Source organism: Bubalus kerabau, chromosome 21 (assembly GCF_029407905.1).
Source record: "Bubalus kerabau isolate K-KA32 ecotype Philippines breed swamp buffalo chromosome 21, PCC_UOA_SB_1v2, whole genome shotgun sequence".
Lineage (NCBI taxonomy): Eukaryota > Metazoa > Chordata > Mammalia > Artiodactyla > Bovidae > Bubalus > Bubalus kerabau.
In genome coordinates, this window is record NC_073644.1 from 57845001 (window position 1) to 57872548 (window position 27548).

At 37.7% G+C, this 27548-nt stretch overlaps 1 protein-coding gene across 15 annotated transcripts in view; it reads right to left on the minus strand.

Annotated features, from left to right (window-relative positions):
• The window catches only part of TCF4 (transcription factor 4), a 386429-nt gene that overhangs the window by 112594 nt on the left and 246287 nt on the right, over positions 1-27548 (minus strand). For 11 of the 15 annotated variants that reach the window (XM_055559659.1, XM_055559664.1, XM_055559661.1 and 8 more), the window contains 2 exons: positions 27419-27548; positions 26875-26924 (listed from right to left, as the gene is read on the minus strand). The exons of 1 other annotated variant lie outside the window; for it this stretch is intronic. In XM_055559659.1, the coding sequence (XP_055415634.1) occupies positions 26875-26924; positions 27419-27548 (180 nt within the window). The remainder of the gene's footprint in view (positions 1-26874; positions 26925-27418) is intronic. 3 more of the 15 variants (XM_055559678.1, XM_055559663.1, XM_055559660.1) reach the window with 1 other exon arrangement.

A 27548-nucleotide genomic window follows, 5' to 3' on the forward strand; every position in this document is an offset into this window, starting at 1 on the left:
CAAATCAGCACACGGGACTCAAACAATTAAAATGGGACTAGAGCTCTAAGCTTCCTGGCTTCATTAACTAATGAAAAAGGGTCTGAAATTTCAAAAGTACAAATTTGCAGTGATTAATAAAGATACTTGCTCAAGAGGTGACCTATGCATTATAACCGGTGAGACACCATGTATTATCCTCCAGTGATGTTATAGTTTTGGCTAGCTGACCTCAGAATATTATTTCAATCAGAACTCAAGTTAGTGGCTTGTCAACTGAGACATTTCTGGGAACTCAAGACTTTGAAGTTTTCTTAAGTGACAGAAGTATAACCCATGATAAATTTTTAGTGTGCTGCGTGGGGCGTTAGCACAGATGTATAGAAACAACTGAAGCTATATGCATAAATCCATGTGTTTCATAATAATTTTATAAGAAGTCTTTGATTGTAACAACCAATTTTTAAGGCACCTGACCTGGTCAGTTGTTTCTTTCATCAGGATAAAATTGGGTGCTACCTAACTAGCAGTAGCTAGATAGAGTCCCTTTTTATGACCAAAAGGACGGGGAATGGAGGTCAGCCACTCAAAACAGTAAGTCCCCAAGCTCTCGGATGGTTGACTGCAAACACCACAGAGGACACTAGGGTAGGCAGTGTGCCCAAGTGTTTTCTCTGCCACTTTTGGGAAAAAAATTCTTACCAGTAAAATTATTGCTTAGAATACTGATCACCTAAAGTACATCCATATTATTCTGAACTTCTTCTCTAAAGTTTACAGTTCTTTTGTGATTTTCCAAAAACTCCTTGACAGACATATTTGGGGTGAAGGGGAACTGGGGACACATACGTAGAGCTGTCACAGAAATTGTGAGGATATCTCACCAGAACTCGCCACGCATGTGTGGGGTTTCACCTACATAGCAGACCTGCAGTAAAAACTTGCTGAATGAATGAATAAATGACTGCATCAAAAAAACAAGTAAATATTCTAAACCACTCGAGTGCAGTCTTGGATTTCTGTATTCATTCAGTTTCCAAACAACGATTTACCCATTCCCAACTTTGCCTTGAGCCCCATTGCGGCATGTGCTCTTAATAAAATGGAAAAATAGGACTAAAGACTGTAGGGACAGTCATACATGTATTAAAGAATCAATCAGAAAACAAACTATTATGAAGAAGCTAAGGAACTGAACTATTCACTCCCAATCACAGATCTCATTAAATTCTGCCTTTTTTCTGAATAATGACTGCAACATTACACTGTTACTGCAAAGTTCAAATAAACCAAAACACACACATACATGTACCCTGCAGACTGCCTGGAATCAGGCAGGTGCTTAACAGATGACATGAATGAATGAATCAATGAATGATGAATGTATGAACAAAATGTCATTTTTCCCCCAAAATATAACTTGTTAGAACTTGTACAACTCCATGTTTCTAAGTCATTGAACACTCATTTTTTTCCATATACTTGCTTACTTCTACAATGCTGTTCTTTTTTGCCTAGTATAGCTGAATTAGCTAAACATAATATCCCAAGGATAACAGAGAGATTCATCAACATACAGGATTACATAATACCACGGGAACAAGCAAACCTATAAAGAAAATGACCACCTTTAGGTAAATATCTACCCCATCAAAAAACTGATAAGACAACTAACACATCTATGTGCAGTGCTCACTCACTCGGTCATGTCTGATTCTTCGCGACTCCAAGGACTGCAGCTTGCCAGGCTCCTCTGTCTATGGGATTCTCCAGGCAAGAATACCAGAGTGGGTTGCTATGCCCTTCTCCAGGGGATCTTCCCAACCCAGGGACTGAACTTGCATCTCTTGCATTGGCAGGTGGTTCTTTACCACTAGCTCCACCTGGGAAGACCCTTCAACATGTCATCATTATAAAAATATTATAACTTATTTTATTTTGGAAAATTTTTTAAACTGGAGTGGGTTGCCATGCCCTCCTCCAGGGGATTTTCCCAACCCAGGGATTGAAGCCAGGTCTCCTGCATTGTAGGCAGATTCTTTACTGTCTGAGCCATCAAGGAAGCCCAATACATGTATACTGATAAACAATTTATATAGCATCCAAGTACCTACTCTGCACTAGTTTCATCTTTATGACTAGTTCCCTGTGACAGGTATCACACCATTCCTACTTTAAAGACAGAATTAAGGCACAAACAGTCTGGGATGACATTTCATAGATCACAAAGCTATAAAATCCCCCAGGACTTAAACTTGAGGGCCAGACATGTCTGTATGAGAATCACTGCCTTGTTCCTCTGCAGCAGTGTGGCAGGGGCTAGGTCATATCACGAGTCTGAGTTTTAGTTTCTTCCTCTTAACACAGCACTTCTTTTGAGGCATAAATGAGGGACACCTCGCTCAGTGTATCGGGGCCTGTTATAAATGAGAGTGGATTCCCTTGTTCTTCCTCTATTCTTTCCTCTGTGCTAGAGTTCCTTAAAGAGCAGCGAGCAAACAATCTCCACCCCAAACAGGCAGTCACAGAAGTCAACTAATATGGACAAAAAAAAAAATATAGGACCATGCTAAACTCTTTACTACTAAGCAATCAAATCATATTACTGGTGTGAGAAGCATGTATGCACAGTTAGATACTTAAAAAACATATTTTCTGTTGATGAAATCAGTATCAGAATCTATGTTCTCATAATTAAACATAAATGAAAGATAAATTTTGCCAGGTCAGAAAAGGACTTATCTGGGTTATACCTATTCACTGAAGACAGGCGGTATTACTGAATTTAAGTTATTCAGAAGCTAAACAACTGGACTTTTTTTGGTCTCCAGTAGGAGTCACTATAAACAAGACATTTAATTCATAAGTTAATGTTAGTGTTGAGTTAGTAAATAGATATACATGGATTGTTATAAAACTTTTTAATAAATGCTGATAGCTTATACCTAAAAAAGGGTGGGTGTTTAAAAACCAACTTAAACTGTGGTGACAAAAATCCATTTCATAAAAGATGTAATTATCCAAAGGAGGATGCAGGCACACACGTACACACACGGACACGCAGAGTAAGAAGAAGTTTTTCTGATGACCGTAACGCGAGACAGCCTTGCAGCGAACACCAACAGACTGCCTGTGTGGACATTTCTCTACTTCTTTGAATTGACATCTTTAGAATGTAAAATAACTATGTCTGCTAATAAGTGAGGGAACTTGACTACTTTAAAAAAACTATTTCCCTCATTTGGAATTCCAGTTATCTCAAACTTTTTTTTTTTTTTGGCCAAATACACATTTATCTGGAGAAAATACTTATCTCACATAAATATACTTGTCACATAATTATAAAAATATTTCTCAGAAGTCTGTATTGCATGAAGAACTGAGATAAAGCACAAATCATGTCAGTCGACTCTGGGGCCAAAACTTATTCTCTTAGCACCACTCAGATTATTACAGGTACAATAGTTTTAACTATTTGTATAGTTTAAAGGTAGCCAAGTTTAGTTTGGAACAGAGTTTTATTACAGAAGATTCTCAAAGTAACACAGACTGCAAAAACTAAAGCCTATCTGTGGCTTCATCAGAGTCTTCCTATTGTTATCTTAAATTGGCTACTTTTATATGGCTTGGGTTCATAAGCAGACATCCAAACGGTTTATCACATGATCAAGTATTTATTCTTTTCCTGGCTGGTCAGATAGCTTGTAGTCATATTGATAGCTAAACCATGTGGACTAATTTTTTTTTTGTTCCATAAATATTCATCTTCCACCTTTCTGTGGCAGTATTTCTCTTCAGAATAAAGAGGAGGTTTCTCATTTTGCTTTAGATGGTATTGTAAAAACTCACAGACATATATTGTTTTGGTGACATGCAGCAGTATGCAAAATAAATGCAAAACACTTTCTAACATTCTTGTATGCCGTTAGATCTGGTTAGACTCATTTTCCCACTTTTTCACATTTTTCTCATTTCTATGGTAAAGAATACAATGAGTATGTCATTACCCATATGAATATGACATCTCAACAAGCCAGAGATATAAAATAGCACTACCCTTCAGACTGGGAAACAAGTGTCTAATGTCATGTATGGTACAGTAAAGTGAAATATACTCAGTGGCAACACCAGAATATATAGATTCTCATGTTGAACTGCATTTCGAACTGCAACACTAGAGTCTAACTGAAGTTCACTTCTTCCTTCCTCAATTTCATGCAAAGACCTGTCATTGCAAAAGTCATACATTGATCTACTACTAAAACCTCTCAAATATTAAGTGAATTTAGAAAACAATAGTGCAATTGACACTTTTGATGACTAAAGGAGATCTTTTAGTTAAGGAGAAAAGACTTCATTGGGTTTCTTATTTTTTCCTCAGGACATCAGTCTCTCCCCTCTGGGATAAGTGGAATTTTTTCTTTGGGGAAAAAATTCCTTTATCCTAACCCAGTATGATCCATAGCCAGTCTCCAAGTTTGATACAAAAACAAACCATTTCTATTTTGGTACATTGAGGAAGCATCACAGTGGACAATATAAAAACAGAGATGGAGGAAGTTGACTCAGATTGCTGCACTTCCTAGATGAGAAAGCGAGCAGGCTTACCACAATCACCTGAGTCGAATGAAATAAGACGACAACTGTTTTTTCCGTCAAATTGATGCACGTGTAAAAATGAATTCCCAAAAAGTTAAAGGGGAAATCCTGGGCATGTTTGTTTGCCTGGATGAAGGATTCCATTTGAGAAATTTTTGACAAAATGGATTGATGAAGCAGACTGGAATCTCGGCACAGGATGTACACAATTTTTTAAAACATTGTGAATAAATACTGGGCTTCCCAAAGCATTGCTCAATGATTAGAAGGAAATGTGATATCACAATGGAAATCATTTTCATTCTAAACAGAGTAATTGTCTGGGGTTTGTTAATAAGCTCCTTTGGAGGTGGGAATTCTAACAACTTCCTGAAGTTTCCAACTGTTGACTACCTTTGCTTGACATCACTGATCACAGAATAAAGAATTGCTGAGCAGAGAACAAACAATTTTCAAATACTCTAATGGCTATTTCTGATAAGCACTCAGTAATCAAACAGTAGGTAAAAAGAATGAAAAAAAAAAAGGTTTTAAAAATGGAGGCAAATGACCATGTAAGAGTAGCATTCAATACATATCTGTTATTGAAATGACTATTTCAAATTAATGTTTTATAAAGTTTCTGCCTAAAAATATTCTTTTGAGTAACTGGGAATGAGCCCCTTGGAGCAAGAATTAATGGCATTTCAAGGCGAATGAGCAGTAGATTTTCTCTCAAGGTTGATCCTTAGCCTAAAGCCAGAGCTGATCACTGGTCCATTCTTGACCTAAATGTTGGGTTCTTTAACTCAAAATGACCTTGAATTCTAACTACTTAGTTTCAAAAACAAACGATCTCTTGCCTGTTAATCATACGCACTTAAACATCCACCCCACACATAAACACAAAAATGACCATGAAGAGTCATGTGAGATAAGTTTTGTACCATCATGCACTGAGACAAGTCCTTATAACAAATTCCATGAGTAACCCCAAAAGAAATGGTTTTAAAAGGGATAAGGTGCAATAAAGGAAAATTCTGAGCTTCTAAGTAAATAGGAAATTCATAAGCTTTCACTGAACACAAACAGCATTAAAATTAGAACTGTTTGGCAAAAATCTGACACTGATACATTTTGGTTTCTAACATGCTGCTGCTGCTGCTGCTAAGTCGCTTCAGTCGTGTCCTACTCTCTGCGACCCCATAGATGGCAGCCCACCAGGCTCCCCCGTCCCTGGGATTCTCCAGGCAAGAACACTGGAGTGGGTTGCCATTTCCTTCTCCAATTCGTGAAAGTGAAAAGTGAAAGTGAAGTCGCTCAGTCGTGTCTGACTCTTAGCAACCCCATGGACTTCAGCCCACCAGGCTCCTCTGTCCGTAGGATTTTCCAGGCAAGAGTACTGGAGTGGGGTGCCATTGCCTTCTCCGTTCTAACATGAGGCCAACCAAATCAGGTATAGGTGAGGAGTGCCCCAAAGTTATACAGCAGTGATGATCATATTTCCATTCATTTACAGCTGGGCAAAAACTGGCCTAAAAGGACATCTTCCTAGTCATGGCCAGCGTTAGTAGTTAATACTGCCAAACTGCTGAATCACGGTCCTTACAAACCAGAGGCATGAAAGTCCCCTCCATGTCTTTCACAGGGGTGTCTCCCATAATGTCAGTCAGTTTTCTGCCTTCTTTGAAAGTGATTACCAAATGCATTTTGAGAATAAAACTACTTAAAATGTGCTTAATGCAAGTCAAAATCTTAAACAGGTCAACTTTCCCATCCTTACCCCCGGCCACTGATTGCCTCTTCTGCAGCGTGTAACATGTTCTCTAATGCCTGCAAGCCATGTGTGTTTTGAGTTTTCTTTTTTAGGCCGTATATGTTTTGTGAGTGTATATGTGTGTGTGCTTAATTATGTCTGACTCTTGTGACCCCATGGCTGTAGCACACCAGCCTCCTCAGTCTGTGGGATTCCCCAGGTAAGAATACTGGAGTGGGTTGTCATTTCTTTTTCCAGGGGATCTTCCTGTCCTAGGGATCAAACTTGCATTGCAGGTGGATTCTTTACTAACTGAGCCACCATAAATATGTGTTTTTTTTTTTTTTTTTTTTTTTTTACAAATGGCAAATATTATTCAGCTTTGAAGGGTAAAGACAGGTTCTCAGCAACATAAATCAAGCCAGTGGTCAAGCCAGATTTAGAATTCAGGTCTTCTATCATTCCACTTCTTATAATGTGCCATGCTTTGCCACTCATTAAAAAGCCCCTGTTCTCCCTTAACCTAGAATGTCCTTTCCTTTTTCTGATTGCGATAATCTTACCTATATATCAAGATAATTATTGTGAAACCTTTCTTTTAAAATTTAATTAAGCCACATTTTTTATGGAGTCTAAGCACCAACCTACTCAACCACCTACACCAGTGCTAATCTACGTATATGTGTAGTATACAAGGAACAGGAAATAGAATGAGAGTTCAAGACTTAGCCATTTTGTACACGGCCTGTGGCCTGTGTCCTTCCAACTTGCTAGCTATGTTGACCAACTTATACTTTCTTCAATAAAAATAAGTACACTTAAAAAAATAAAAATTATTTGGCCCATAAGGCTTTCTCAGAGTTAAACATTTCTGTATTGAGTTATTCTTAGTATCATTACTAAATAAATGACAGTATTTTATGATAAATGATTTTTGAACATAAAAAAGTTTAAAAAATTTTAATTGTATTTTTGATTTTTTAAATGACTTGCAGATTTTTGTTTCTCCAAACAGGTATGTGGGGATGAGACCGCCATCCCCACTTCCTGTCATCCTGTCCTTATTAAAATAATGTGGAGGTCAAAAACCAAGGTGTTACTTCAAGTTCTGGCTTTATCTAAATCTCAGTTTCTTTAGAAGTAAATATGCTTCAAATAAATAAAGTGTTAAATTGTGATCATGACAATTTTTCCCCCGATTAAAAATTCTGGGATTTATGTTTTTATGATAATGAGATATCTCTGAATAATCAAGCCCTGAAAATACAGAGCTCGTCAAAAGTTGTTTCTGCAGTTAAACAAGCAAAAGCGCAACAACAAGGAAGAGATACACAGAGGATGTGAGAAACTCAACCGCTGTCTGTCGCCGCTGTCTTCCTCTGCCAGAGCTGTAACTCTCAGTCATCCAGAATCAAGTTCTGTGGTCACTTCCAGATAAGGACCATTCTAGAATGTATGGCTCTCCAGCAAAGTTTAATGTCATGAATTGTAGCTAAATAAATCATGCACCTACTTATTGCCCCCCAATACTATAGATTTTTAAAGAGTAGAGATTATGACTTAAATTTCTTTGCCCTCCCCTATAACAATGTTATCTGTACATAATAGGAGCACAAATCCATTTTTGCTCATTGAGTGAATGAGGAACAGAAACAGATTTATTTCCTTCCTTTCCACAGTGACAGAAATGATCAAGTCCAGGGTTGTCAGAGAAACACATTACAGCCAGCTGTAACTTCACTTTGAGAATAAATCAAGTCTTCATGAAATGGAAAAATGAGGATATGATTAGACAAAAATGTTCATACAGAGCTACACCTACATTATACTGATAAAACACACACACACACATGTAACCATGATGAACTGTTTCCCCAGTTTTCAAATGTTTTAATGATTGTGTTTTATTTCATGAGCCTGGCCTTTCTGAAGATTAGGGATGGACAAAGTTTTATTTGCTGGGTTGGCAGAGAGCATATTCATTTACACACACACTTCACAGAAGGGGGCTTGGAGGATCTAATTTGTCTTCCTTTCTCTTGTGTAGTGTGGCTATTTTCTCAGTGGAATAATTAATTGTGCCAACAATATGCCAAAGATATAAAAATGGATACATGCATTGTCACTTCTGAGAGGTGATACTGTTACGCCACCTCGGAGGTGCGATGCAGTCTCCTGTTTGTTTCATGTACTTAGTTTTTCTTGGCAAGTCCTCCTTAACTTATTTAACCTATATTCTACTTTAAAATGTCCTTTTATAAACATTTTCTTAGAGGAACGACATATCCTCTGATGGCCAGACATTATTTCCTAAGGACGTGGAGGCAAACAAAGAAACAGGTGCTTTCCATGTCATTTCCACATATTTAACTTTTTTTGTTGTCCTTTCCAACACATTCCATTTAACCCGATTTTAGACATGACCAAAAAAAAAAAAAAAAACCTTGAAAGATGTTATTTTGTTATATTGTTAAAAATATGCTGATAAAGAAACTTGCCAACAGTTACAGTAAGTCTCAGAGTTGATTTCATCTTTCTACTATATATTGCCTTGTTACCAGGGCCTGTGCGATTACACAGATTGTTGAACTTTTAAGAGCCTTGGTCTCTGTGTCTATTAGTCCACAAGGTGAATCAGTGGTACTAGGCTCCTATGAAGCATCATGAAATGAACTCTTGCTTGGAAAACGACTTGAGGCCACTTGTCTACTTGCACAAACCTTCACAGTAGCAGAAACTCTGGTGCACACTGCACTTTCCAGGAAGCCTGGCACTTAGTAGGTGTGCAGTAAACATCTGCTTAGTTTTTGAATTTGATACTTGAACAGATTCAAAGCTAAGTGGGTACACAGTGATACAGAGTCATCAATCGTTCCCCACACCTTCTGGCTGATGTCAGATGGGGAGTTACAGACCCCTCTTGACAATATGATAGAAATTATATTCTCTGTCTCCAGTTACATCTTTGAAGACTGGAATTCTGTTGATTAGAATCTTAAGAGAAAGGCACTAACATTTTGTAAAGACTGGTTTAAAATATACTTGAGATCTGGATACACATAAATCATATCTTTTATGAAACAAGCTTATTTACATCTGATCTACCTAAAACTTTACTAAGTATATTCAGAGAGTTAACTAATACACTTTTGACATTCTTAACTAAGATGAAAGTTTTCAGAAAGCATCTTCAAAAATAAGTTATCACCTTACTTGTTTATACCTTTTAAAAAGTTTCGTAACTTAGTGATATCATCACAGACAGCTGGTAGCAATGCAACAGTTAATCTGTTGGGGGTCTCCTTTTAAATTGCCAATTTTCAGATGTTTGGAAGGAAAATACTAGAATCTTAAATTTGCTATGCAGAGTTGTCTGCAGAGATGTAAATTTCATTTATCTCCCTCTTTATATACTTTTCTTTCTGAAAAATTTTTAAAAGGCTAAGTCATTTTGAACCATACACTGCAGGAAATAGACCGCTTTAATACTCAAGATGTTTTATCTCTATTATCTATGGCTTTTGCTGAAGAAAAAAAAAAAAAAACCAAGAAACACCTCCACTCACCTCCACATATCCTAATATACCTTAATTTCTTTGAATCAAATGCAGGTGCTTCATTTTAAGTGGTGGTCCAATGACTGACATTTAAAACCCCAAAATCTTGGTAAGTGGCGGCAGTGCTTAATGTTGTTGGCATTCACGGCGCTTGTGCCATGGGAGCAAACTGGGGCCATGCCATCCTACTGTGCAATACATTTAATCCAAACCCGGTAATCGTCACTGTGATTATCCATTTTGTCTTCCTGAAGGCTGCAAGTTCCCAGGAAAGTTGGGATAGTGACTGAGCTTTGCTTTCCAGCGAAGATTGTTTCTGTGCTCTGTTGTTGAGTTGGGAGCACAGTTGTGCAAAGGAGTTTCAATGTACCAAAGGGTGGTCGGAGAATAATCAGCTCAAAACTTCACCTGATGAGTTCACAAGCCACAGACTACACAAAAAGTATATGAAGTCCTCGAGCACCACGATCACTTACATGACTTTTAAACTGGATCTGCGTCGTGGAGTAGTAGCGATTGATGTTGACCTCAAAGATACTTTTTTCCCCTGATTTTACCCAATCTACATAGCCACAGACAAGGTCTGAGCATACTTTCATTTTCCAGCAGTAACTAGCATGTTATTTGTGTTTCACAAGTGAAATGGTCATTGTAGGGACAGAGCTTCAACTGCTCATTCAAATCAAACCATAATATTAAGAGCATTATCTTAAAAAAAAAAATAACGGCTTGATTTAGTAAAAACATTCTTAATAATAAAAACAATAAAACATCCTAAATCATACTCCACATACTTTAAACAGCCTGAAATAACTTTTATTAATAGCGTGTAAATCTTGTATTCATAATTGAGTCTTCATAGTAAATGGACTATTTAGGTATATTCTGATGAATTATCACAGGAGAAAGGTATCTGTCATTATTTCTAATCAAAATCTCCAAATACATATTTCCAAGATAAATCAAAATGGACTTTAATAAAAGGATTCAAAATCATGGGCTAAGACATCCAGCCTAGGGGAAAAAAAATCATTTCAGAAAAAAGGAAACAGTGTAAAAGCTCTTGGCTGCTTAAAGTGAGTTTGAAATGAATGAAGGGGGTAGTGCCTGCACCCTTTTAAAAATGAAAGTGCATACTTCAAAATAATAATTCAGAATTAATTAATGTAACTCTTACTAGTAACTTATCAAGTTGAATTCATAAATTATGACCCGGCTAACTCAGAATTAAAATGATTAACTGTTCAAAATAAACCACTGCCTGTTCTAGAAAACATCTTAAATCTTACCCTAGAGAAAAATTATTACTTCGTAACACCTTTCTTCAGGGGCAAAGAGGCACTCAGTTTCCATTGTCAAAAATATTCATTTAAATGGGTAATAGCCAAATATATACTGATGAATTATTCAGATCTTCTCAAACGTCGGGGTAAAAGGAAGATTTAGCAAATTGGTACTATATTTTCAGTTTAATTATAAAATAGATTCTTAGGAATTAAAAATAATGTTTTAGCAGCAGACTGAGGCCCAGATTTGGCCACTAAAGGCTGTGTGACGCTCTTGCTGCAAGACAAGAACAGGACAAACACAGCCTAGCGGAGTGTGCGGCCACAATGGTGGGACTTACACCCAGGAAACCTGTCCTTAATGTATCCCGTCGTGTGCAGATTTGGCAAGAATCTCCAAACATCATTTCCATACCATATGCCCTGAATTACCTAGGCACAATGGCTGTGGATAAATATGATGTTTCAGGTCTGTTTGCTTCCTTTTATAAGTTTTGCAGCTTTCATTTCATTTTTCTCTTTACTAAACAATTGAATGCAATCTTGTGTGCTGCATTTGAGTGTTTTGCTAAATCAATAAATAGTTCATTGTGCTTTGTGATTAGAAAAAAATGATCTGAGGTAGGCAACCAGGAGGTATTTATTCCTCCTAAGCAAAAATCAAATAAAGGAAATGAGCTGTTTATGCTTTGTACTCATTTTAACCCTCGTCTCCTTACCAGGCACAGAAATTCGAAGTATTCAACAATTAAATAGATAGAAATCAAACATTATGACTTCTGTGGAATGTATAAAATTGGTCAGCAAGTTTTCATGTTTAAAAGGGATCCCTGAAAACAGATTCTTGGTAATTCCTGTATCTGTTCACCTTATAATTAAAAGGCATTATTACTGCTTGTGCCTTGGTTTACCTCACTCCCAAGAATGGTATCATCACAAACTCAGTAATATACGTCCAGATTCTCACACTAAATTTAAAGTCAGGTTGATAAAAATGTATACTTAAACCAAAAAGATCAATAGCCTAAAAAAGGCTTGGAGCAGAACTACGTACATATTTTTTGTTGTATACTATAAATTTGACTGTATAAACTTCCAATTAAAAATGACATTCACACCATCATTTTTGATAGAATTTTGCACAGTAGGAATACTCATTAATGCAGGGTAATACAGTGTGATAAGCAGCTTAGACATCAAAATAGCAAAAAAAAAAAAAAGACAGTTGGTCTACTCTTTACATGAGTAAAATGAAACTTAAAAAAATTAGATACCTGAGGAATTAATTTAAAAGACCACTTAATGGCATATGTATTTTTTTTAACTATGTCAAATCAAGAGCATCCATTCTCTAGTCAGTTTCTACTAAAGAGGTCTCACAAAAACACAAACACACAAAAATACTCATCCCATATTTGATGATAAAACATTAAATGCATTACAATATTCAAAATGAAATAAAATGTAACAATTTTACTCATCCTACAAGTAGAGAGTGTGTATCTATATACATTTATATACTTATATATATTTAAATCATTTAATATGAGAGTTTCTGAAATATCTGGATTCTTTTCAGCTTTGGTAAAAGAGGGGCAGAAGCCCATTAGCTACAAAGTGTGGGCACCTGGGTCATTTCTTGATCTTACACTGGAAAATACAAAGTGGTTATATAATTCTCAGTAAAGGGCAAAGGAGTGTGCGTATACTACAAGAGAAACAGGTAAAAGACAATCCAGTTATTTCAGGATCCTACAAAATAATCTGCTTTCTTTAGGGGGCAAGGAAAGAAAAGCTACCCCTTGAAAAGCGGCAATGAAAGGGTTAACAGACATATGCTGTATAATTAGGAGATGCATTAATGATTATGAATAGTAAATGATTTGGTGCAAAGAAAAAAAAATTTTAGTCAAAGGGACATGTACCTATCTTACATGTTTATTAGTAACTGTATATAACTAGAGAATTCTGCTATTAAGAATCTTGCATTATTGGTGTAAATACTTCCAAGGGTACATCAAATTGTAATCTTTCATACGACATCCATCAAACCAGGCTGGAGATTTTGACAAACATTAAACACAGTAAGGAGGCAATTATGTATGCATGATTTAATCTGCAACTAATTAATATGCAAATTTATTCATATGTTAGTTACTAAATTAAAAATGCAAAGAAGCCCTTATGGTGATTCTCGAAATTTTGCACAAACAGAACATTTAAAATGTAAGAAAAATGAAGTTTTTTAGAAACCTATAACACACTTTTAGTGTCTCCAGAACCTGTTGCATTAAGAAGACTCAAAAAAATGCGTGTTTAAATACTGGATAATAATTTAAAAGGTGTGCTAATTTTATGTGAGAATGTGGGAACAGAAAGGTTAATCAGAATTCTCTTGAACTCTTAAGAGATACACTCTAATTACCAGACAAATGGTATTCTATTTCTAAGCTTCCGACCCTGCTTTTAGGGTTGTCAAAAGTTGGTCATCTTACTGACATCTAGTACAAATAGTTAGGGGAATAAATAGTGTAAGTAAGCAACTAGATATACTGAAAATTCCAGGGTAACTCGGAGCCCATTTGGTGCTCACTAAACACACAATTCACTCCTCAAGATGGCAACTCGCTCTTTGCGCCTTTGGGGAACAGCTCTTTGCAAACAGAGAAATCGGAGGAAAATCTTGAGGGAGCCTAGAAATTCTCCCAACTCTCTTCCGAAAGAATCCTTCAAAGAAAATAATGCCACTAACCCAAGAGCCACCAAAAAACATAAGGTAATTTCCTCTGAATTCAATCTGGCTATTTCAGCCCTGCATTTTCCAGACAGTCCAAAACTGATTTGAATCTCTGATGGGAGAAGAGGGATGTGGAGTCGTGTGATTTAAAAATATCTTTGGATGTCTGCATACCGGGGAATATCCATTCAAGTGCCTATTTTATCCTTTGGCACCACAGCCTTCTGCGAGCATCTGATTTCCCGGTGATCTCCTAGTGATCAGCAGCGAGATTTTGTGTGGATCACCTCTGATCTGATTACCTTTCGCATCCGAAGTCCACGGGCCATGTATGCAGCTCCGGGAGCTGGCTCTGGGAACAGCTGTGGTGGCCTCAAGAAATCAACGCAAGTCAACTGGATAAGGAAGCACAACAGAGGCGTCTACAGCTCTTCCGAGGGCACTGAACTCGCACCCACGTTAGGGGGAAAAAAAATCGCCATCAGTCTCATCGCTGCCAAGTGACACACAAAAAGGAAGTTAACCATTGGCTGTTACTTTTATTCACAGTCTGAGTCTGATCTCCCAGCTTCCCTCAGCCCCTTCTGATGCCAAGCGGGCTACAGCTTGCCCATTTCATTTCGACCACGGCAGCCAAAAAAAGCACTGCCCCACGGTGCAGCGACAAGCAGTCTGTTTTGATATTAGTACCCCAGTATGCGCTGGGAGAGAGTCAGATGTCCCCAAACTATGTGGCCTCCCCCGAGGGACCCAGTCCCGGCCTTCCCTGGCCACAGAGATGCTGAGCCTGCCACAAAGCCTCCGCTTTGAAGGCACCGGGGCAGGAAACGCACCCTCCGCGGGACGCAGACAGAAATGGCGGGGAGGGAAGACTCCTGCCCTCCAATCCCACACTCGTGTCTAACTGGAAATATTAACAGCCGCTCCCCACTGCCTGCCAGCCAGCAGACGGGAGCGCAAACCGAATTACGTAAGGAAAGGAGTCCTTTTCTTATGTAACTGAATCTTCATAGGGGCTAGGAAGGAAACATCAGATTTTCTTATTTTTCTCTAATAAAAGAAAGAGGTTGATGTGGGGGTTCAGAAGAATGGTTATGTTTTTCCCCACTAATTCTCAGAGAGGGAGGAAAATGGTAATATAATCCTCCCTTTCAGTCCCCCAGACACTCTGCTCTCTCTGCTAAATGTACAGACTCTGAGTCTAACCTGGTTTAACCCGGAATGCACCTGGGATGTTCTCATTCTCTCCAGCCTTAATACAGCATGCTTTTTAAGGTCTGCAGTGAGGCAGCCTCAGGTTGAGGGGCTCCATTCCTGGGTATTTCAGGAATCTGAGAGGAACCCGAGGCATTTTTAATTTGTACAGGTGACTCAATTTTGGTTGTGACCAGAACTGAACATAAAGCTTTTAAAAAAGCCTCACTGTACACATTTATGCATTCATTACATAGTGTTAAATCTAATTTGTTCTTTTTACTGTCACAGGAAGCACATGTTTAAAGCAATCTGTTTCCTCATGTGAATGCTTTCCTGTCTGTTTAAAAAAAAATTGCGACACACTTTACCCTGAGTAACCAAGAGGTGATCATAAATATCCCTAAATAGCATTAAACAGATATGAAAGACATTAACACTTTCAGAATGCCAAAGTAGTATTAAAAAAAAAAATTCTAACAGATGCTCCTAGGTCAAAAAGTGAGATGTGTGTTTCCTGAAAAAACACTCTCATCAGAATCATAAATGAACTGTGAGGAGAGGAGTGAGGTGTTGTTGAACAAACCAGGATCCTTTTGGTGAGGAACTCAGCAAGCCATTGCCAAAGTGCACTTGCCATAAAAAGCCCAAACTGAAGTGGAAGTTTGATGAAAACCAATATCCTCTGCAATCCACAAGGTGGCAACGAGTACAACTGAGGGGCGACCCGGTGGGGTCTCTCCCACTTCCCAGAGAAAGGTTCTGTCTCTGGAAACCGAAGCGTTATCTCTGCTCTGGGAAACCAGGAAGAGGTCTGGCCCAAAGGGACCTTTCCTGCAGTGCGTTACGTGGGGCCTGGCTTTGCTGGACATTGAAGTTGGCTGGGAAGAGATGTTTGTCGTGAAATATATCGGTCATCTCTCTCTCCTCCACCCCCTTTAGCAGATTTTTTCCCCCCTTTAAAGGCAAGAATTCAAGAACCAGCCCTTAGAAAAACACTGTTCTAGGTTTCCCACAGCTCACAAGAAAAAATACTGCCCCCCCCTTCCCGCCAAAGGAATTCAGCAACAGCATTGAGAAAAAACACATTACTAGGCAGCAAAGGGCAGAATCCCCCAATTCTTTGACTTTTCCAGAAAACATCTGTATAAATAATCCTGCGTATTGTTACAAATGGACCTAAACAGTCCTAAACAAATGGAACTCTGTTTTACTTTAGAAGAGAAGCAAGCTGCCACGCACACCCACCTAGTCCAGGCACCTCCGTCTTCTCAGATGAAGTCAGAACCCCGCCTGAGTTTCTATGAGTGCCACCGCCAGCCCTCCAAAAGGAGAGCAGGGGCATCACTTGGGAGCCCTGCTTCTGGCCGCTTGCAGGATGACGCTGATGGAATAAGAAATAAGAAGCATGTATCTCCTTATCACTTAGAGGCAGGGCTGATTTAGGCATAAACAAATTACTGGCAGAGAGAATCATGTTATGAAGACTCTGTCATCTTGGCCTAACGTCCTCTTCCAAAAGGGAAAAGATGGGGAACATCCTTCCAACACAAACTTCGCAGAGCAATTTAGTCGATGACTAAAAAGGCTGACGAGGTGTCTCTGACTGATGGAGATACCATTGTAAGGACAAAGAGATAGAGAAAGTGCTCGAAGTAGTTCCTCAATTCAGAAAAAGCAAGTGGTCTCCATTAGGCAGAATTTTTCTGAATGCACTTGAGACACTGGCCTCAGTTTCCAGTTAACATTCAGGAGGCTGCATGTTAAAAATCTGCTCTAGCGCAGGACAAATGGGGAGACTCGGATTGACATATATACACTACTCTGTCTAAAATAGGTAACTCATGGGAACAGACTCCATAGCACAGGGCACTCTACTCAGTGATTTGGGGTGACCTAAATGGGAAAGAAACAGGAAAAGGGGGATGCATGTATACATACAGCTGATTCACTCTGCACAGAAGAAACTAACACAACATGGTAAAGCAACTCGAGTCCAATAAAACATTTTAAAAAGAAAAACAGGGGGAAAAAAAAAAAAAAAACTTCTTTAGTGTCCGAAGAAAGGTAGTTACTCTGTTGCTGACAATGCATTGCCAGGGCTTATCATGAATATCATCTGCTGTCATAATTTCTAGATACCTACAATGCATCAAGCATATGCTAAGCACATTATATAGCATATGCTAAGCACATTATATATATATATATATATATATATATATAGTGATATATATTTATCACGATATCCTTAGGAGGGATGTATATTTTCCCCATTTTCCAGGGAAAGAGTCAAGAATGACATCATATGTCCAGAGCCAGGTAGCTAGTCACTGGCACAATCAACTACAAAAAACCAGGTGATCAGATTCCATGCTCTTAACCAGCAGATGATACTGTTTCTAGTAGAGATATCCTATCCTGGAATATCTGGATATTCTAGCAGATATGCATGGGCCAAAGTTGTGCATTATAACCAGTGACTTAAGAGGTACTGAGAGTCATTCTACAATGAGATGAAACTTGTGAATATTCAATTTATTCCAGATCGTTAAATATTTGCTAAATGAGCCAGGCTGCACAAAGTTTCCAGTCCACAAAGTGTTCCGAACAAAACCTCAAAGGCAGACTGCCAAGGTGACTATCCCAGCTCTGCCACATACTGGCTGTGTGACCTTGGGCATGTTTCTTCACCTCTCTGCGCCTCTATTCTTTTATCCCCAAATAAACAGTAGCACCCATCTCATTGAATCTGTGAAGGAATAAATGATTTAACAGAGGCAAAGTGCTCAGTGTCTGGTGCAGAATAAACGCCAGGTCAAGGGTCTGCTCCCAGTGCACCAACGTCAGCTCACGCAGCAAACCTAACCTCTATCTATTTTGGAGACCACAAAACAGGCTTGCGACCTAACCAAGGCCACTAAGTGAGTAAGGAGAGGACGTGAGACACTAAAGTAGGAAGATTTCTAGTGGCGTTTGTCTGCACACGACTCTACCACTTTTATTACCATATTCATTCAGTGGAAATATATTTCTAAGTAATATGCAGAAATCAATGAGTTGAGTTTCTATGGGACAAAAAAGATGTACATAAAACAAAAAAGACCTTTACCCTCTCCAAGGTGGTTACAGGTGAGTAAGGGGATTCAGCTGCTCCATAAAAAAGCCTAAAGGACAAAACATCCCGGTGTGACACTGTGTGATTGCATTTCTTGAATGTACAACTTTCTCAAAAGGCCAGACTTTCTGCTCTTTTTAAAATGCTAAGGCCATTCCCCAAATTGGGCAGTGAGCGACATTACACTGAGCATCTCCCTAAACACCAAGGACCTTAGTTGTGAAGCTTCGCAATTTAGATAAAGCCTACACTGAAGAGAAAGAACTGTCCAACAATACATGGCATGTCTGGCTTTTAGCTTAGTTGTGGAAATGCTCTGAATAAGTATAAATGAAGGAAGAAGTGAATGAAGCAATGAATGAATGGATGAAAACTTCTAAAAATGACTTTTCCCCTCCCACCCGGGTGCTCCCAGTTTATTATAGGGTTCCGCTTAACAGCTAGATTGCTGATGTAATTTATTAAAGGGAAAACAAAATAGTATTGTTTCTAAAATACTTACTGGGGTTTGAATTTTCTAATTCCAACTGTATCTGTCCATAATAAATATGTTTGATTCTGTTCTCTTTTGCCCAGCACTAGCAACTAAGCTACAGATTATATGTGACAACATCTCATACACTTAAAAATAAAATTGACATAAAGGCATTCTATGAGGACTCCCTAGGTTTTGCCACTGAAATTTCACTCACGAAGCGCAGGCCTTACTATTAAACAAAATGTAAGTGGTAGAATGTGTATCTTTTTATTATACAACAATACTTTCAAACAGTATAACAGTTATAGAAATAGCTTATTTCCTATTTAGCTTCAAGGTTGAAAACATTCAAACTGACTCAACAAGTTTCCATCACCAGGCCATGAATATTCTTTTAAACTCTCAGCTTCAGGAGAAATGACACACGAGTTAAGTACTGTTGTATCCTTAAACAAATTTTATTTTTATCTCCTCTGCTAACATCTCAAGCTATTACACTTTCCTATCATAAAGCCCAATTTTTATACTCCACTTATTATTGAATTATTTTGCACTTCAAGTTCGTTTCATAATGAGCAAGCCAGAAAATATTATTGTACCCTGGGCTTATACACCTGAGCACCTGTGAAACAGCCGTATTCCCTAAACAGGGTTACTCAAAAACATTACCGCCAAGAATCAGCCACCTACTTGAAACTGCCTTCTCATAGCAGCTAATGATATAATGATATACTGTGCCAATCGGTAGAATGAAAGCCATTACAATATTATTATAAGTATAATCCAGGAGGCATATTTAGAATGATATGGGCTGGGAGGGAGGAAGCTGCTGGAGACAGTTAGGAACTCTGTCTCAGGTGATATCAAAATAATTGTTCCAAAATAGCATTATTCTAAAATCCCTGGATAGGAACAGCAGTGGAGACGGACGGGTCTTGTATGTGCACGGAAGGCAGGTGCCACAAGAGTCGTTTTTCTGAGAAAACCTGAGTCTTTCTAACATGAGTCCATGTTTCACAAAGGACATGCTCTTTCATCACCAGGGCTGAAAAATACAACTGATAGAGGAAAACACACCCAAATTTTCCCTTTATACTTGGCCACGAAGGGAGCTGCACAATACAACATCCCCATTCTTCTGTGACAAGGAGCACTCAAAATAAATGTAGTGAAACGTAATCCACGCACAGACCCTCCTCTGATTACTCCAGAAGTAAACGCTTATGGATCAAGTTTCAACCCTAGCAGGGTGTTTTTGATTAATTCCTCCGACGACAAAATTAGACTCGAAAGACAATAGTGGGTGTCTCTGAAGCACGGAAATGGAATTCTTAAAAGATTCTATTCAAAATCCCATTTGCACATTCTCTCAGAATTCAAATGGGTATTTCTCCCTGAAACTTAAAATCATCCTTATTTCCAACCCTGAAAATTTCCACACTGCAGACTCTTCTGCACTACCTGCATTTCTCTGAAGAGGGAGTAGAGGCTCCAGAAAAGCAGAAACTCCACCAGCTCTGCACCTACGCCACCGCGGCAGCCAAAAACCCAAAACACCCAGAACCACTCACAGGCTGCTGTTCAGAGATAAAATAACGGAGTAGTACAATTACAGACTCTGCACCGAATTTTAAGAAAAGCTCCCATTCCTTTGAAAATGAACATGTTTGTGTTCACACACACACACCCCGGGACAGTGAAGACCAAGGCTAAGAATCTCATGCTGTTGCTTTGAAACGCAACTTTATGTTCAGTGTAAGAATTCAGTGCAATTTGTGAAAAAAATAAAACAACACAGCAAGTGTCTGTCAACAGCCTGACACAATCTAACCTGCCTTAAGAAAATAAAACTTCATTGTGTTTGAAGAGATTCTTTATACCTTTTAGGATCGTTGCTACGTATTTGTTCTAAGAGCATCTTATTTAAAATCTTCCAAATTCAATCTGACTTTCATTCACAACTTTCAAACAAAAAACGTAGAATTGCTTGAAGACAAGAAGACACACCTTGAAAAAGCAGAGTTGTCAGTAATAGGTGGTGGGGGTGGGGAGGCGCAGAAAGAGAAAACTCCTCAATGTTAGAAAATCAACAAATGTTTCAGTCGAGGAAATATTAAAAGTTTAAAAGATGATGCGCAACCGAATATTAAGCCAAGCATCTCTATTATTCCACAAACGTAAAATAAAGGTACTTGAGCCAGATTCTGCAGAACAAGTTTCTATAATTTCCAAACACACGCAAGCCTGTCATAATTCTCTCTCTAGCCTCTCCAGCAGCCTTACAGTCGTTTCTTAACTTCTTAATAATTAAACCACTCAGAGGAAGCCCAAGACTTCACTGCAAAATACACTCTTCAGTGAAGGTGATAACATAAGGTTAGAAGTAACAGTTGCCTGAAATGTATTTCTCTTTTCTCAGCAAATGAGTCCAGCTCTACACTGAATGCTGTGGTTCCAGCTGTTGAAATTTCAACAGAAATCTAAGTGGGTGAAACACTGAAACTTGGTTAAAAAAGAAAAATAGATGGAGGAGGGAGGGGAGGCACACCACAGGCGCCACCTGAGAAGCGCTTGCTTAGTAGGATAATCAGATAAAGCTGGCTGACAAGGCAGCTCCATGGTGGAGAGAGCTGATGGCTTGTCTTGTGAGTCTTTCAAGCACACACCCTTATCATCTGTAAGGATAATCCGAACAGAGATCAGAAGTGCACAAACCTTTCACCCACAGTTAACTGAAGTTTCTCTTCTCCCTTACATTTCTTCTCACTTTATATTTAAGATACACACACATGAGAAGTCACCTTTAAAAAGGCGAATTTAAAAGGAGCAGAATTGGATTTCAAGACAAGGAGGGCAGTGGAAGAGAATCATTATGATTCTGAAATTCCAAACAAAAATACATAAATATTTGAGCAATCTCCTAAGACACTGGAATGCCTTATGGGATAGATGTTGTTTATTTGGATGAATTTTATAGGCGTTCAAAAATACTTTTCATGGAATAAGAACCCTCAATGTAAAGTTAAATATAGAGATTCTCCTATGCTTGTTTCACAACCAGCAATTCAAAGAAAGCCTAACTTCTATAACCTATAACTGCAGGGGAAAGGAGAAAACTGGTTTTCAAAGAAAACAAATAAATACTTCTTTTGTGATGAGTATTTTTGCGACTTTCAAGGTGCTTCCCAATGTCATGTTATATATTCTGTGTGAATTCTGTGAAAAATACTTTTGTCCTGTTTGGAATGATTTACTTGCATTATCCTTCACCTTCTTTCTGCCTATACATTTTCATAACAAATAAGCATAATTTAAATAACCACTCCTCAGACATCAATATCATTAATTGGAAATGGGCACTTTAAGTTTAAAGGTAACTATTATGAGCTAATATTTTAATGTAAACACCTACAGTTACACTTTTTCACAAAGTATCTGCTTCTCTAGGAATGGACTTTGAAGAAGTGCCCCCCCCTTTTATATCTTATCACACAATTGTCTTCTAGACTTTTCTAAACAGGATGCAGCCCAGGTGGCTGACACTTAGTTCACTTTAAAATCAACATAAATTTTATTTTAGCAAAGGTTGTATTGTCACTCAAGTTAAAATTTTGTTCCTTGAAATCAATTTCAAAAGTAGTGGGGGAAATTAAGTGTTTTAAGTACTGAGTTTTTCAATTACATATGTATATATGTATATATAATTTCTTGGCTTCTAATAAGAAAGAAACAATTGCCAAGTTCTCTTTTAAATTGTGATTTCCTCAAGCATTTGGAAAAAAACTTATCTAAAAATAGCTTAGGATATAAACTCAACGTCATGTTTGCAACCTTCAAATATGAAGGTTTTTATATAATGGAAAATACTGAGAACAGTTAATGCTGTCAGCATTATACAACTTTTCCTGTTATTTCTAAAAATCTATTCTGTAAAATAATGTCTCATCCAGACTTAAAGATTTTATTTTGCTTAAAAAGTATACCCTTAAAAAAAACTGGTTAACCTGGTCTCTCTCATGCACATTGAGTCTTTATTTTTCAAGTCTACCTAATGATTAACTTATATCTCAAATTTTCTTGGAGGGTCCAAATTTTATTTCAGATTCTTTACCATAGTTGAGATTGCTTTCTTTAAAATTCATGTGTTCAAAATTATTTCTGACCACTTACAAAGTTTGTTAGATCTTTCTGAATTTAAAACCAAAAACCAAACCAAGAATCAACTGCAATTTAACACAGAAAATAGACTTTCTTAAAAAGTACAGTTTGAAAAAAAAAAAAAAAAGATAGCCTGTAATAAGAGAGATTATAGACTGTTTCTAAAGATAAAACTTCATATTTCCAGAGAATTCTGAAGTTCCAAGGATTCCAACTGAGGATGTTAGTGAGACTGTCACTAAATTGGATTAGAAATGGAGATAAATTCCACCAATATTTGAAGCAGAAGGGTTGGAGCTGTTAATATAGTTTCTGGTTACAAGAATATCATTTTGAAACAGGTCTTATGTGTTTACATTTTGGTGGGCACACGAAAGTTTCTGAAAGACAATGTCCTTTGTGTCTGTGTTTTTCCTGTGTATTTGGAAAAAAAAATTTTTAAACAGCAACACATTAAAAAATTTTTTTTTTGCTTTCTAGATTTTAAGGCTTCCATGTTAATTTCTAAGACTCACGGACCATTTTATCCAAAAATGTGATTTAAAGTGATGTATTTTTCTCCTCATGAATTCATGACTCAATATGTAGGATGATTAGGCTATACAAGATAGGAAATTTGCTGGACAGAGCAGTAAAGTGGAAAAAATGTTAACTTTAAGATGATATATGGTTTCAAAAAGAAAAACCGAGATGTGGAAATCAAACAATTAGTTCGCGGGCAGATGCGAGAAATTAGGCAAGATAAATCCTCGCATCCACAAAAAACAAAGCTGTATTGTTAAAAGTCCCATCCAAAGATGAGGGCTATCAGAAATTGAGATGTGGCTGAAGAGAACAACATACTAAAACGAGACAAGAACACAAAAATGTTCTGCAGCACTAAGCAGGGCTCTTGTGGGCAATTAGGTAGTTGTCAATTTCACACAGCTTCTCCTTTAAGAAAACATCACCCCAGCCCTTCACTATAGGCCTCTGTTCTCCACGGGGACAGACTCCCTTCCCTCCACTGCGCCTGTGCGCTGCGACCCTGCAGGCTGGTCCTTCCGCCACCCTATCACTGCCATGCTTCCATAGTGACTCAAGGTCTCTTGATGCAGCGCACAGCACAAACACATTCAAGGATCCTGCCAGATCTGTGACACCACGTTGGGCCAGGCTTATGTTTTCTCTCTCCCACAGATGCTGCCGTTACTTTCAAAAACAGGGCCAGGCCAGCCCCTCTCTCGATTTCCTGTGAAGATCCAGCCTAATGGTAGCAAGAGAGAAGCCCGACTTCTGTCCCCGAGTCGTGCCATAAATAGTATCTGATTACACATGTCACCACTTACATTTTCCTTTATGGTAAGGAAGAGAAAGGGCCCATTTCGAAAAGGAGGGAAAAAAAAGTGAGTTGACGGAACAGATTGTGACAGATTTATTAGTATTTATCATGGTAAATATGTATTGATGAAAACATATAAATGTATTTATCCAGTCATAATCACTCCAAAAGAAACCTTTTATTATCCCCAATTTTTTATCTTGTCATAAAAATATTCATAGATATTGAAGTAAGTTTTAGAAGCATCTTTTTATGGGATAAATATTCATAATTTTATTTGAGGACTGAAGATACAGAAATACAGATCTACTGGAGCAAAAGTGTTATAGTATCTAATACAGATCATCATTTTAGATGAAACTGAAATATTTATTTTATTCAGTGATAAGGCATGTGGATTCTGTTATCAGTAATAAGCATTCCAATTCATACAACAAAGCTAATATAAACTGAGCTAAACTGCTATTAAAAGAGGGCTGAGATTTGTTGAAGTAATGACAATAAACAGATGACTAGATTTTATAATCAACCAAATAGCCTTCTTCTTGCTTAAAGCAGACAAACAAGAAGCGAAACAAAATTTTTAAACTACAAGGATAAAATTCTCATTTCAACTTAGTTTTCCTCCTTATCTTTCAAAAAAAGTTCTTTATGGAGCAAAATACCAAATATTCCTTCAGGACCATCAAAACATCTAGCTAACATAAATTTTCAAAGAGGAAACCCTAAACTGACCATCAAACGCCAAAAATTAAATAATACAAATTTCCAATTCCAGATTTAGGGAAGCAAGGAAAGACACTCTTATAGTTCTGAACATATGACAACATATCAGTAACACATAACTGTCTTAACAGCAAAGAAAAAACTACACCAGTAACATATTCTATACTGGCCAGTTAGCTCTACAGAAAACACTTAAAAATCGACAATGAATTATGAGAAATTGTTGTTGACAATGATTAAGTGGATAGATAATATCTAATGCCACACCAAAGCACTCCTTAGAAACTCTGCAAATTTCTGCATAATTTATTTCAGCATTGAAAAAAAATAAACTAAGTTAATTTGAAGATGAGACATGAACAGTGTACTATCATTTTAACTTTTGTATTGCTCTTATAGAAGAGTTTATTCTATCATTTTAAAACATTTAAAGGTCCACTTATTGTATTTAATACTGTCCGTATTAGGTTCAGACAGGTTTAAAATGTAAACAGCTGTGAGTACTGTATCATTTGAAGTTGTCATAAAAGCTATTAAAAGCTAAAGTTTCACCTACATTAAATCCACCACAAATTTAAAGCTTAAAATATGGTTATAAAAACCTGAGAGGATATTAGTCAATTTCAAGACAACACAGAAACACAAAAATAAAACCACTCAGTATGTTTTTAAACGACTTATTGGTAGTCCAAAGTGACTATTTTATACACCATTGGCAGTTTTATTTACACAATATTTTTCTATATTTATGGATAATTTTGTGATGCTTCTTCAACATTACCGAGTCTCTGATAATCAGCATACAAAATTTGTTTTTTCCCTGATAAGACTTATTCTGATATATTCGCTTAATAATTTTTTGGATGAGCTGAACTGAAATCAAGTCAAATACACAGGTGTTTGGGTTAATCTAATCTTAGCACATTTGCAAAACCCATTATTCTTCTAATTTATTAAAAATGAAATAAAAACTAATATGCAAGCACTGATTGGTAATATTATTTTCAGAAATCTCAATATAATTTTATTTTAGAGTACAAGAACTTATGATAAGGCTCATTAGCATTCTTTTCAAAGAATACTAATGCTCTACAGAACACAGAATTAAATTAAAACTATATATACATATAGAAATTTATCATAGGAGGGAAGGAAGAACAAAAGGCAGGAGAAAGTAAGGAGGAAACAGGGAAAGAAAAGAGAAACTCATATTTTGATTCTACATAAGGGGGAAATTACTAGAAACGGACCAGTTCTAAACAAAATTAGGAATTCAAATTTGAAAACATATGTTTTCATATATATGAACAAATATATATATATAAGGATTGAAAATAAAACATCATGTATTTAACTGTGATCATAACCAACTTTTGTTATGCTGGCAAATGGAGAGACCCCCAGCAACCCCGGTTCAAAGCTCTAGGTATTAAAAAGACCCAGAATGCTTTTGGTTCCAGCTGGATTCTTCTAGTTACCACCTGGTATTCCAGACACAAATGGCCACCGAGGCAGCTACCTTCCCAGCCTTTATTCAGTCCCCTCTCTAGAAAATAGAGACATTCTCCCTGCACTCTGGGCTGAAACCCATGTAAATTTTTCCTAAATCCTCTCCACAAATCTCCTTTCGCATGCAAATCCATAAATCATCATAATACCGACAAAGAATTTAACCAACACATGAAACTAATACTCTTCTCCTGAAAGCCCTGTGCAGGTAAAAGTCCTGGAACCTCAGGCACCGTTTCAAGGCTCTTCAGCGCTTAACCAGCTGAGTGTCAACACACCCACCCTGTCTTCCAGGATGTGCAATTAATCACTCCAACGTGGGTCAGGTGGCTGGGGGTGCAGGTCACTGCCTCATCCACATTCTAGATAAACACTCCGCTCTGGTGGATGGGACCTCATTTACTCCTATCTCCTTGGCATCAATACACAGCTGAACAAAATAAACAATATACAAAAGCAGAAATGAGCAGTACTTACTGAAGATGGCAAACCTGGAGGGACTTTTCGAACTTTCTTTGTCTGAACCTCTGAAAGAAAATGAGGAGGCTGTGAGGTTCCCTGCGTGCCCATTCTCCTAACTCAGACAGATTACACCACGAAGCCATTTAGAGTCAACCAGATTTTCTTAAATCGTTACTTTAGCAAAATGTCACTACCGCTACCATCTTTTTCCTCTGGCAGAAATCAAAGTCTGCCTCGTTCATAAAAATGAAGAGATTTAACTTTTTAATGCTTTGGTTTTTAAAAGAGGTTCCTTAGCTGGGCGGCCAAGAGAAAACAAGAAATAAGCATACACCAAAATAGTTCTCCTGCTACTATAAGTTGTTAACATACCCACTCAACGTATTACTAGGGTGGGGGGGCGATCATGAGCCCGAAGATTGAGCACAATTTTATGGGGCTTTTTTTGGGGGGGAGGGGGGTGGAGTGAGGATAGGTTGAGAGGATGGTATTAAGAAAGAAAGAGAAAGAAAACGATTACTAATAATCACTCAGGCATTCAAAGAGAGGAATACCTTACCCAGGGTACTACCGTGAAGAGGCCTCCTTCGGGGGTTATTGCTAGAATACTGATAATACTGGGAACCGGGTTTGGTGGGCGAAAGGGTTCCTGGGTTGCCCATATCCATGTCACCTCCAAGGAGACTCTG